This window comes from Gekko japonicus, unplaced genomic scaffold, assembly GCF_001447785.1.
Source record: "Gekko japonicus isolate JY-2015 unplaced genomic scaffold, Gekko_japonicus_V1.1 scaffold1830, whole genome shotgun sequence".
In the NCBI taxonomy this organism is placed as follows: domain Eukaryota; kingdom Metazoa; phylum Chordata; class Lepidosauria; order Squamata; family Gekkonidae; genus Gekko; species Gekko japonicus.
This window is the reverse complement of record NW_015165300.1, coordinates 251,361-262,033: the sequence shown is the minus strand read 5'-3', so window position 1 is coordinate 262,033 and position 10,673 is coordinate 251,361. Positions and strand designations below refer to the sequence as shown.

Genomic DNA, 10,673 nt, shown 5'->3' with positions numbered 1-10,673 from the left:
CGGTGTGTCTGCTGCGCGCGCGGGGGGGGGGGGGGGGGGGGGTTCCTCGTCCAGCCGAGGAGGACGGGCAGCCCAGCCTCCCTGCTCCCGCTCACCTGGTTATCGGAGGGTTGCGGCTCTTTCCCAGGATCGCTTGTGGGCTTCGGCTCAGCCGTACCCATTTCCACTTCCACTCGACTGCAAGGCGCTGTCTGTGTAGCTGCTGACACAAAGACCGCTGGCTCACGGAGGAATGCTGCTGCTGCTGCTGCTGCTGCTGCTGCAGTCTGAACACCCTTGCTGCTCTTGCCAACCGGAAGCACTTCGCCTTCACCATTTCTTCCTGCGGGGCCTGCTGAACTGGGGACCTTCCAGGCCCGGCTTCTCTCCTCCTCCTCCTCCTCCTCCTGAGCTCCTGCGGCCACCATCTCCACGGCTTCTCCCTCTGCCATACAGCTCACCGGCCTCTGAACTCCCGGCTTCAAGTCCAGGACCTGTCTACAGCTCAGGGACTCCAGAGTCCGTTGGCTCGTACATTTTCTGGGTCGCTTCTCCTCTTCCTGAGAACTCGGGAAATTGAACAGTTCACCCCTGGAAGCCAATCAGAAGAATGTGCACAAGAGGAGGATCAGACCAAGGTTTCGTCTAGTCTGGCAACAGATTTCTGACAGGAGCAAGCCACAGGCTTCCAAGGAGCCCACACGCTGGCTGGTTAGCTACCAAGGCTAAAAGCTATCGTTAGATTCAGCCTCCATTTGCCAATCCCCTTGAAGCAATTGCACACACAACACTGCAGCGTGCATAAATACGCCTCACTCACCCCTCCTCTCTTACTAGACTCCCAACGCTTCAGGCCTACAGCTGCTGCGGACAGAGGAAGCGAGAAGAAGCTCTGCACCTTCGGCGGGCAGCAACAGCAACACCTGATCCTGCATCAAGAGCTCAGAGCTCCTCCTGCTCTGCCCTTCTGCCCCGAGCAGCTCTCACGAGTCCCACCCCCCAAGGTCGCTCTGTCCAATGGGCAACACTGGATCTATTACAAGCTACTTGCTTTCCTCCTCTAGAAGTTTTTCTAATCTCTGCAGTTCAAAGAGCACCCCTCACATTTTGGGGGACTCCAATCTGCATACGAGAGAGGATAAGAACCCCCCCCCCCAATCCTTCCCTTGAACCAAATATCTCAACACAAAGCCCATTTGCCCAGCTAAAAGGACGGCATCCCAGTCTGTTAATAAACTATTCTTGAATTCATCACTAATTTCCTCTCAGGCTTGTTTGACCTGACGCTACTTTCTTGCTGCACTACCAGCTCAGGATTACAAACGTTGGGGTTTTCTCTTCTTCCCACCCCACGCACACACACACATGATAAGAGTGTGCCCAGTGCCCTCTTCCTACTTGACACCACAGCCACCCCGATGTCACAGTAACTGTGCCGTCAAAACAAGAGCCTCAGGAGACCAATACAGCCACAGTCCTCACACTGATGTGAAGCGTCTGGGCTCCGGCTTTCCCCCCCACACACACACACACTCCCAGGCATGCACTCTCCGGTTCTCTCAGTGCCACCGTGCGCCACACGAGATCCTGGAAGAAACTCCCAGGCACGTCGTCCAGCCCCTTCAAACAGCCCCTCAGAGAAAGGGCCTTCCCAGAACTCTCTTTCGGAAAGTAATTCTGGGGACAACGTGCCCACTCAGCTCCCTGCCTGGAGGCGCACACGGCCCCCCCAGCATGGGAAGACCTCCTCCTCAGGGGGCTCCACACGGTGGCCCCAGTGGCATCTTGCTTGCCCAACAGCCGGCCAACAGCCAGAATCCACACAGGAAGCAGGATTCTGGGGCTCAGCAAAGAGCACGCGTAGGGTTCCTTGGGCCTTAAGGGACCACGAGACTCTTCCTCACTAAAGCAGGACCAGACGCAACACTAAAAAGGTCTTCGACGTGCTTGCCTGATCGGTGAACAAGGTAATTCTGGCCCTTGAATCTTGTTCTCTTGTTGGGCCTCACAGATGCGAGTGAACACAGATGGTGTCCTTCGAGAACTACAAACAGACAGGATAGAGAAACTTAGAAAGATGTATTACCATCAAGAAGACACTGACGCACAGCAACAAATTTGCTCACAATTCACTTGGAGTCACTCCCCCAGAACACCAGCCGCTTGCATCTCTTCTGAGGACCCAAAAGACCTCAAGAGGCCGCCTATGGAGCTGAACGAGGACAAAGTAGTCCTTCATGCAGACACCCTGCCTGCCTCTGCAGCCCACCTGAGCTCTGAGCCTGTTCCACGGGGCAGCTGCCGAACCTCTTCATTCTGAGACTCCATCCGGCCACACTGACCCTTTTGCCCCGGTAACCTCGTAGCTGGGCTACTGCAACACGCTCTGTGTTGAGCTGTCCTTAAAGACAAGGCGATGGGCACCGTACCCCATTTCAAAGGGGCAACTCCGGCAGCCAGTTTGCTTCCACGTCCAACCCAAGGTGCTCGTATGACCTACGAAGCCCTTTTCAGCCCCCGCGGGGCCCGTCTCTGAGGACCGTCCCCTCCTGTGCTGCTGACCACAGCCTGGCCTTTTCCCATCATGCCTCCCACTCTGCATAATGGGCTCCCCAAAGGGATCGCAGGGTTTTTTGTTCTACTTGGTTTCAATTTGTAATGTTTTGACTGCTTTTTGTAAGTCACCCGGAGCCAAAAGGATAGGTGGGGTGTAAACATTTTAATAAATACAAAATAAACCAGTAACTCTTATCTATCTAGTACGTTTTTACCCTGCTTTTCTAAGGAGTTCAGGGCAGCATGCATGGATTTCATCTTCACAGCGACCTTGTGAGGCGGGCAAGGCTGGGAGCCACAAGGCCTGGCCCGGGACCATTGCAGGGTGCTCATGGCAGAGTGAGGCTCTGATCCCGATCGCAGGTCTGAGCCAGACACCACTGGGTCCACATTCCGTGGCGGGAAAGAAGGCTCAGTTTCGCACAACCATGCTCACCAGATCCTACGCTCTACCCTTGCTGCTCTCAAATTTCTTCACAGCAACAGATTATCAATTACCTGGCTTCGGCAACTGACCCCTTCTTCCTTTCACTGGCCACAGGCTCTGAAGGGCGACAGTGGGAGAGAAGAGAGGCGGTGTGAAGAGCGCGAGCACCCCTCCGGGGGGGGAGGGCCCCCCGCTTCTGAACAAGCCCTGCTGGCCACCAGTAAAGTGTCCCCGGCCAGCCCCCACTATCCGTTCAGCCACACGCCTGGGACAAGTGGGCAAGTCCTGCTCCCCGACTCCGCTCAACCCACCCAGCGTCTGCAGCTGCCTTCCGCCCACTGTTCCCAAATCGAGATTGGTGCACCGCGTGGCCCCCAGCCGAGAAGGCTGGGGGGGGGGGCACTGCTGGGCACGGGAAAGGCCAGGAGCCCTGAGGGTGACACCTGCCCCAGAAGAAGGGAGGGAGGGGGACCGGCAGGGCGAGAGCAGACGAGGAAGCCCCTTGGGGCCCCCGGCGCCCCAGCTTCGCGTCTCTTACTCTCCAGGCTGAAGGGGAGAGACTCGGTCTCCTCAGTTCCCGGGGCCGTGAGGCTCATGCGCAAGGAGAGCTTCCCTTCGTCTTCCCCAACGGCCACAGAATCCTCCTTGGGGCTCCCCTCCATCCCGGAAGACGCCACGGAGCTCTCCATTGTGACGTCATTGGCACCCTCTGCTGTGACATCACTGGTTGCTATGGTGCTGTCTGGGCAGTTTCCAGTCACTGAAACAAGAACAAGAGGGCAGTCTCACCCCCTCTGGAGCCCCACGTGGCCTTCCCCAGAGCCCAGGTGAGAGGATGCCCCCCCCCCCTCCGGCACCTGGCCAGACCTGACACCTGGTACGCTCCCAGGTATGCCCCCCGCCCCGCCCCCCCGGCCAGGTGCTGCCATTGTTCAAATGGGATTCCGGAGAATCCGCACGCCGATCAACGCCCCGGTCTCCTTGTGAGGGTCTCTTGTGCCACTGGTGGCTCTGAGGGTCTCTCCTTGAGGCTTTCACCTCCCACACACGCCTCACAGGCAGAGCTCGGCACAGTCTCGCACCTGGAGGCCATGCCCTAGAAGGAGGAAGCCTAACCCTCACTAGGCTTAGACCCCCAAGGGGGGGGGGGGGGGCAGGGATGACAGACCCCCAAGGGTAGGCCGCTGCGCGCTCTGTTCCAAGAGTCTCAGCCCAGCCCTCCATCCGATCAAGCAGTGAGAAGACAGCCTCACGGTCGATCCAGCGTATTCTACCATCCGTGTCCTTGTGATGGATGTTGAAGAGCTGTCTACTCCCAAGGGGGGGAGCAGCTAGAGCCGGTGACCAAATACTACTCCTGCAGAGAAGCAGCCATCTGGTTCCTAGGACCTCCCCAAAGGAGTTTCGAGGGGCCCCAAGGCAGATTCTGAAGGGCTCTGGGAAGAGCCCTCTGCATTGGATGAGTGGGCAATGCCACTGCAAATGAAGCTCAGTACGGCCCCAAAAATCCCAGCTTCAAATATAAGATGCTGGGGCCTCAACGGGCTGAGACTGAGGGGGAGAAATCCTGGGACCACCGTGGATGGCTCAATGGAAGCATCAGCTCTGCCATGGCAGGGGTGGAAAGGGCAAACTCCATGCTGGGGGCTATCGGGAAAGGGCAACCGAACATACAATGCCCAGGCATGCTAACATCCCTGCGTCGATCCATTGGGAATGCGGCACGCAGTCCTCGCAGCCAGCCTTCATTCAGAAAGGACTGCAGAGAGGGACTGCACCGGCCCCTTCCTTCCTTGCCGGCTGGCACGGCGGGTGCCACACAGCTCAGCCACTTTGTTTCGTATCTCCAAACGAGACCACCCAGAGCTTTGCGGTGGGATCCAGTCATCCACATGCTGAAAGCACTCGGCTACAGCCTGCAGACGCCCAGTCTGGCCACACGGGTCCACGCTTCAGTAACCTCAGGGCAAATCATTGCAGCCGGGTTACTTTTGGCGGCATCAGATGGCACCGCAACATCACAGATTTGGTGCATGTTAGTAAAATAAAATGTAAAAAACAACCTTGAGGCTAGATTACTGGAACATATTCTACATTGGTCTGCCTTTGGAAACTATCCAGACGCACTGTCTAGGGACGGCTCTGCTGCCGCCTGGGTCCGTGCAGCAGCCTCCCGGCAGAGACAGAGTCCCAGAGTTCCCACGGACTCTGCTTCCGGGGCAACAGGAAGAGAACGCAGCCGTCAAGACGGGGGGGGGGGGGGGGCACAGATTCCCTGGAGATGCAGGCGAGTGCCTCAAGCGGCCACGACCTTGGTGAAGACTTGCAGGGCAAAAGCAAAACAGGAGAACCCTGAATTGAACCATTTCTGCCGTAGTTAAATTCCCCACATTGAGGTTTTTAAAACTGCACATTATGTCAAATTTTCTACAGTAGATTTTTCCTTACCAGGTGCAAACCCAAAGTTTTCTCCTTCTTGCCCCGTGTTTTTGGAACTCAGTAAAACTCGGGATTCTGAAAATGCAGGGTAAGGAGGAGAAAACGTCGGGTTTGTGCCTGGTGAGGAAAAATCTACTGGGGTCACATGAAGCGCAATTTTTAAAACGTCACTGTGGGGAATTTCACTACTGCAGAAGTGGTCTTGGGAAGCCATAGGCAAACCTGAGGAGCTTCCTGTGGAGCGTGTGATTTAGGACACGTAGGGAAGGATACTGTGAGATGACCTGAGGAGAGAAACATTCCTCAGTGAATTGCCTCCGCTGCGGTGCTGAGTTTTCATTCAGAATTTCCTTCTCTTCACAGGCTTCTTGAGATGCTCTCCACTGTCACATTCCTTGGGCAACAGCAAAGAAGCTACAGTCTGTGCCAGGGAATTTTGGGTTCCAAGGTACAAGCCGTATCACTCAAATGTCTAAAAGAAGGCTGACTGTGCAGTTGGTTTCTGGGCTCCAAAGATCTATTAGCTGGCGGGACGTGCCATGAGCACTCCGTGGCAGGCTGTGCAAGTCAGCCTGACGGGAAAGAAGTTTTTTCAGATGTGCCCATCCCGGCCTGTAGGATGGTGTTCCGGCTTTGAGTGGAACCAGGCCTGCCTTAAAAGACCTGGCATCCCTAGTTTCTCTGTGGCCATCCAGACAAAAAGAGTCAAAGCCTTGTCTGGCATTCTTATGGTCATCCTTTTTGATTCTGGTGGGGGGGCCCCGTGTTTTTGGCGGCGCGCGGGGGGGGGGGGGGGGGGGGACGAAGCCAGCCTTAAGGGCAAGCAAGAGGAGGAGAACAGACGCTCCGAGTGGCCCTTGCTGCCAAGCCGGAAGGGACGGGGGGAGCCACCCCTTCAATTTAAAGAAGAAGAAAACCGTGCTAGAATTTGCTTAGCCTTTGCCTGCAGAGCACACGGGAGTTGTGCTGCTCACAAGAATTCCCTCCTCCACTGACAGTGCGTAGCCAGGTATGTCCCAAACTGCCCAGCAGCTGCAGCAAGGTCAGACCCAAACACTCCTTCAGCAGCACGGAATCGTCCTGATGTGCTCTGGAGCCTTTATGTGCTCTGCCGACACGTAAAGAAGCAAAAGGCCTGAATCAGGCCTTAAAGACTCTGTTCCTGATTGGAGCTCGGCTCTCGCACCTGGGTTCTTTGGTCTTGCTTCTTCCTCTGCTTTCTGCGTATGAGGAGCCTCCATCCACTCCCTTTGCCAGCAAGGAAGACCGGGCCAAACTCCGGTGCAAAACGAGCAAGGCTTCCTCACCAGACCGCTTCCCATCTCTCTTCACCCGCCCACGGAGGTCGTGCATATTCCTCTCCAATAAGCTCTCCTGAAACCTCCCTGCCTGGCACCCCTTGCTGGGGCGCAGCACTGGTGCCTGCCTGGCTACCGCACGGCCGCATCTGCCACTCACCAATGGGAGTGCTGTGTCGTCTGGGGCCCTTTTTCAGCTGGCCAGTGAGCGGTGGAGTGATGCTGGCCAGGGACGACCCCTCCTTCAGCAAAGTGAAACGAAACAGAGTTTCTGTGTGTGAGAAAGAGAGAGAGAGAGTGTGGCTGAGATGGCTTCTTCCTTTTGCTTTCCACGCCACGAGGCAAAGCCCGCCATCCTGCTTGCCCAAAACAGCAACAATCTGCAAGGATGAACAGAGCAAGGGGTGCTTTCTGCACATCACGGAAAAGCAGCTGAAGAGCCCAGCCTCGAGAGAGGCTGCACCACGACTGAAGAGCAAGGGGGCACGGCACCAAGAGGCAGGTCAAACCCTGTGCTCATGCCCCTCCCTCCCTCTCCGTATCTGGCAGGTGTTCTACAGAGAGTCACTCCCATCATTTACACCAGCAGGCAGGCAGGACCATGCAAATCAGAAGGGGAGGTGTCCCTCCAGGAGGAAGAACACTTCCATCCCAGCTTCAGGACACAGCACACCCAAGGCGCACACGCGCGCACACACACACGCGCGCACACACCCCGCTTGATCAGACCAGCGGTCCAGCACCCTCCTCCCCAAGGCCAACCAGCTTCCCAACAAGCAGGAACAAAACGGGCTCTGTTGCTGTTGGCCCCCCACCCCAGCAGCCGGCAGCACGACTGCATGTTCACAGCCAGTGCACCTGTGAATGCCACGTACCTGGGAGACTCCATGCAGCCATCATGGCAAGCATCCATCAGCAGACCTATGTGAATTCCTCTCTCTCTCACACACACACACACCCCTTCCTTTAAGGCCAGCAACCATCAGCACATCCTGCAGCAATGATTCCCACAAGCTCCTAACCTAAGGACATCCAAAGAGCCCTGCTGCAGGGTCAGACCACTCTGCTCTGTCTCGTCTAGCACCAGCTGTGCCCAGGAGAACCAGCGAACAGGGCAAAGGAGCCAAGTCCTCTCCTGATGCTGCCTCCTAGGCTGACTGCCTCTGCACCGGGAGGTTCCCTTAACTCACCACGGCTCGTAGGCACCGAGGGACCTGTCCTGCCGGTCATCCGTGCTCGTGGCCATCACTACATCCCCTGGCAGTGAACGCCACCATTTAATTACTTTATTTTCTCTCGTCTATCCTGAATTTACTGCCCAAAAACTTAATTAGGTGCCCACGAGCTGGAGTATTATGGGAGAGGGAGAAAAAGCTCTTACCTACTTTCTCTACCATATGCAAAATTTTATACACCTCTAATATTGCCCACTCTCATGTCATGGCAAGGGGGCTTGCGTGGTTCGACGAGGCTGCGGGCTATGCCGTGGAGGGCCACCCAGGACGGACTGGCCGCAGCGGAGAACTCAGACAAAACGCGATCCCCTGGAGGAGGAAATGGCAGTATCTTTGCCAAGAAAACCCCATGGACAGTAACAAAAGGCTCGTAATGCAGATCAGACACCATTTTATGTTTGCTTGCCGGCTTACTTGACCAAACTTTGGTCAAAGGCTTCTCAAGGCCTACTTGGGCCGTGGGATGCTTGTTAGACTGTAAACTGTGAGAAAGCTAACAAGGTATCTGGGTTGCCATGGAGACCATGGAGAAGGAGGTCCTGAAGGTCCTGATCAGGAGGAGAGTTACTAAATGTCCCTGACTCCGTGCAGCCGCTGGCTCTTAGCTGTGCTGGCCTGTGGGGCCATTAATTAATTAACACATTCCCAAGTGATAGCACCTGTGTGTGGGGAGGGAGATGGAACCATCTTTAAGAATTTTAAGTTTCGTTTCCCTAGAGCTCAAAAACAAGTATTATGGGATGGTGGTCACCCTAGTTACTGGCAGGAGTGACATCACTTTGCAAGACTGTGAATGGTCAACAGGCCTGGATCATTCGTAGCCCTTTTCCCTATAAGTAACTTGGTCTTTAGTGACCATGTGGGATTCTTCGGGTATCTTGGCCAAGCCTGGTCAATACTCTGAAGCAACCCTCACTATGCCTTGAGTACTTGGAATACCACCCTGATGGGAATATGCACTCTGGACTTGCACTCTGCGTCTACAAAGACTTTGGTACCTTGAAACATTATGCGGGTAAACTGCTTGTACATTGCTTGTAAGTAATTAGCTATGCTGGAAAAGCCTAGATTTATTGTTTTGTCCTTCACTGCCTAAAGTCTCGTGTTTTATAACTTTGCACAATTTACTTAAATAAAGAAATTTATATTTTTACCTGGACTGGGTTATTAAGCCTCACGAACTTCAGAGTCTACATCCTGTGTCTTAGACTACTAGGTCTTTCTACTACCAATTGTGTGTCTTTGTTCAAGCCTGTGGTGGAGACTGCAGACTTGTTCTTGGATTTGTGTTCCTGTGTCAGCCTGGAGATTTCTAGTTACTTTGCTCCAGACCTGTGGGAACTCTAAAAGTGACTTGGTGGCAGACTATCTTTGATACTGTGCTTGTGTTAACTGTCCATTAAGAACAGCCCTGAGGCCCTGGAGAGGACCTCTGGTCTGTTACAAGGCTACAAGAGATGACGCCAGAAGATGAGCCCCTCAGGTCGGAAGGTGTCCAATATGCTACTGGGGAAGAGCAGAGGGCAAGTACAAGCAACCCCAGTAAGAGTGAGGCGGCTGGGCCAAAGCCAAAAGGACGCTCAGCTGTGGATGTGTGCGATGGTGACGTGACGTCCGATGCTGCAAAGAACAATACTGCACAGGAACTTGGAATGTAAGATCTATGAATCAAGGTAAGCTTGACGTGGTCAAAAATGAGACTGAACATCAACATCTTGGGAATCATAAGAACATAAGAGACGCCAATGTTGGATTAGGCCAAAGGCCCATCCAGTCCAACACTCTGTATCACACAGTGGCCAGAAATACTAGGTAATATCAGGAGGTCCACCAGTGGGGCCAGGACATTAGAAGCCCTCCCACTGTTGACCCCCCCAAGCACCAAGATGACAGAGCATCACATTGCCCCAGAGTCCCTATCCATACCTTGTGGCTAATAGTCACTGATGGACCTCTGTTCCATATGCTTATCTAATTCCCTTTTGAAGCCGTCCATGCTTGTAGCCGCCACCACCTCCTGTGGCAGTGAATTCCAAGTGTTAATCACTCTTTGGGTGAAGAAGTACTTCCTCTTATCCGTTCTAACCCGACCGCTCAGCAATTTCATGGAGTGCCCACAAGGAGTTCTTGTCTTGTGAGAAAGCGAGAAAAGTACCTCTTTCTCTACCTGCTCTTTCCCATGCATAATCTTATAAACCTCAATCATGTCACCCCTCAGTCGTCGTTTCTCCAAGCTAAAGAGCCCTAAGCGCCTTAACCTTTCCTCATAGGGAAACTGTTCCAACCCCTTTATCATTCGAGTTGCCCTTTTCTGCACTTTTTCCAAAGCTATAATATCCTTTTTAAGGTGTGGTGACCAGAATTGCACACAGTATTCCAAATGAGGTCGCACCATTGATTTATATAGGGGCATTATGATATTGGCTGATCTGTTTTCAACACCCTTCCTAATAATCCCCAGCATAGCATTGGCCTTCTTTATTGCAGTCACACACTGTCTCGACATTTTCAGTGAGTTATCTACTACAACTCCAAGATCTCTCTCTTGATCAGTCTCTGCCAGTTCAGACCCCATCAACGTGTATTTATATTTAGGATTTTTGGCTCCAATGTGCATCACCTTGCACTTGCAATGCACATCACCTTGCACTCTGGAACCCTTTTTAAAGATGGGAGTGACATTTGCTACCTTCCAGTCCTCAGGAATTTTTGTCAGGAGATCCACAAGTTCACATTTGA

At 53.9% G+C, this 10,673-nt stretch overlaps 1 protein-coding gene across 1 annotated transcript in view; it reads right to left on the bottom strand.

Moving 5' to 3' along the window:
* The window catches only part of TP53BP1 (tumor protein p53 binding protein 1), a 55,640-nt gene that overhangs the window by 20,522 nt on the left and 24,445 nt on the right, over positions 1-10,673 (bottom strand). Inside the window, exons 9-13 of the mRNA XM_015410396.1 lie at positions 6,860-6,970; positions 3,501-3,722; positions 3,034-3,079; positions 1,931-2,023; positions 96-570 (exon numbers count right to left, since the gene is read on the bottom strand). Coding sequence (XP_015265882.1) covers positions 96-570; positions 1,931-2,023; positions 3,034-3,079; positions 3,501-3,722; positions 6,860-6,970 — 947 coding nt within the window. The remainder of the gene's footprint in view (positions 1-95; positions 571-1,930; positions 2,024-3,033; positions 3,080-3,500; positions 3,723-6,859; positions 6,971-10,673) is intronic.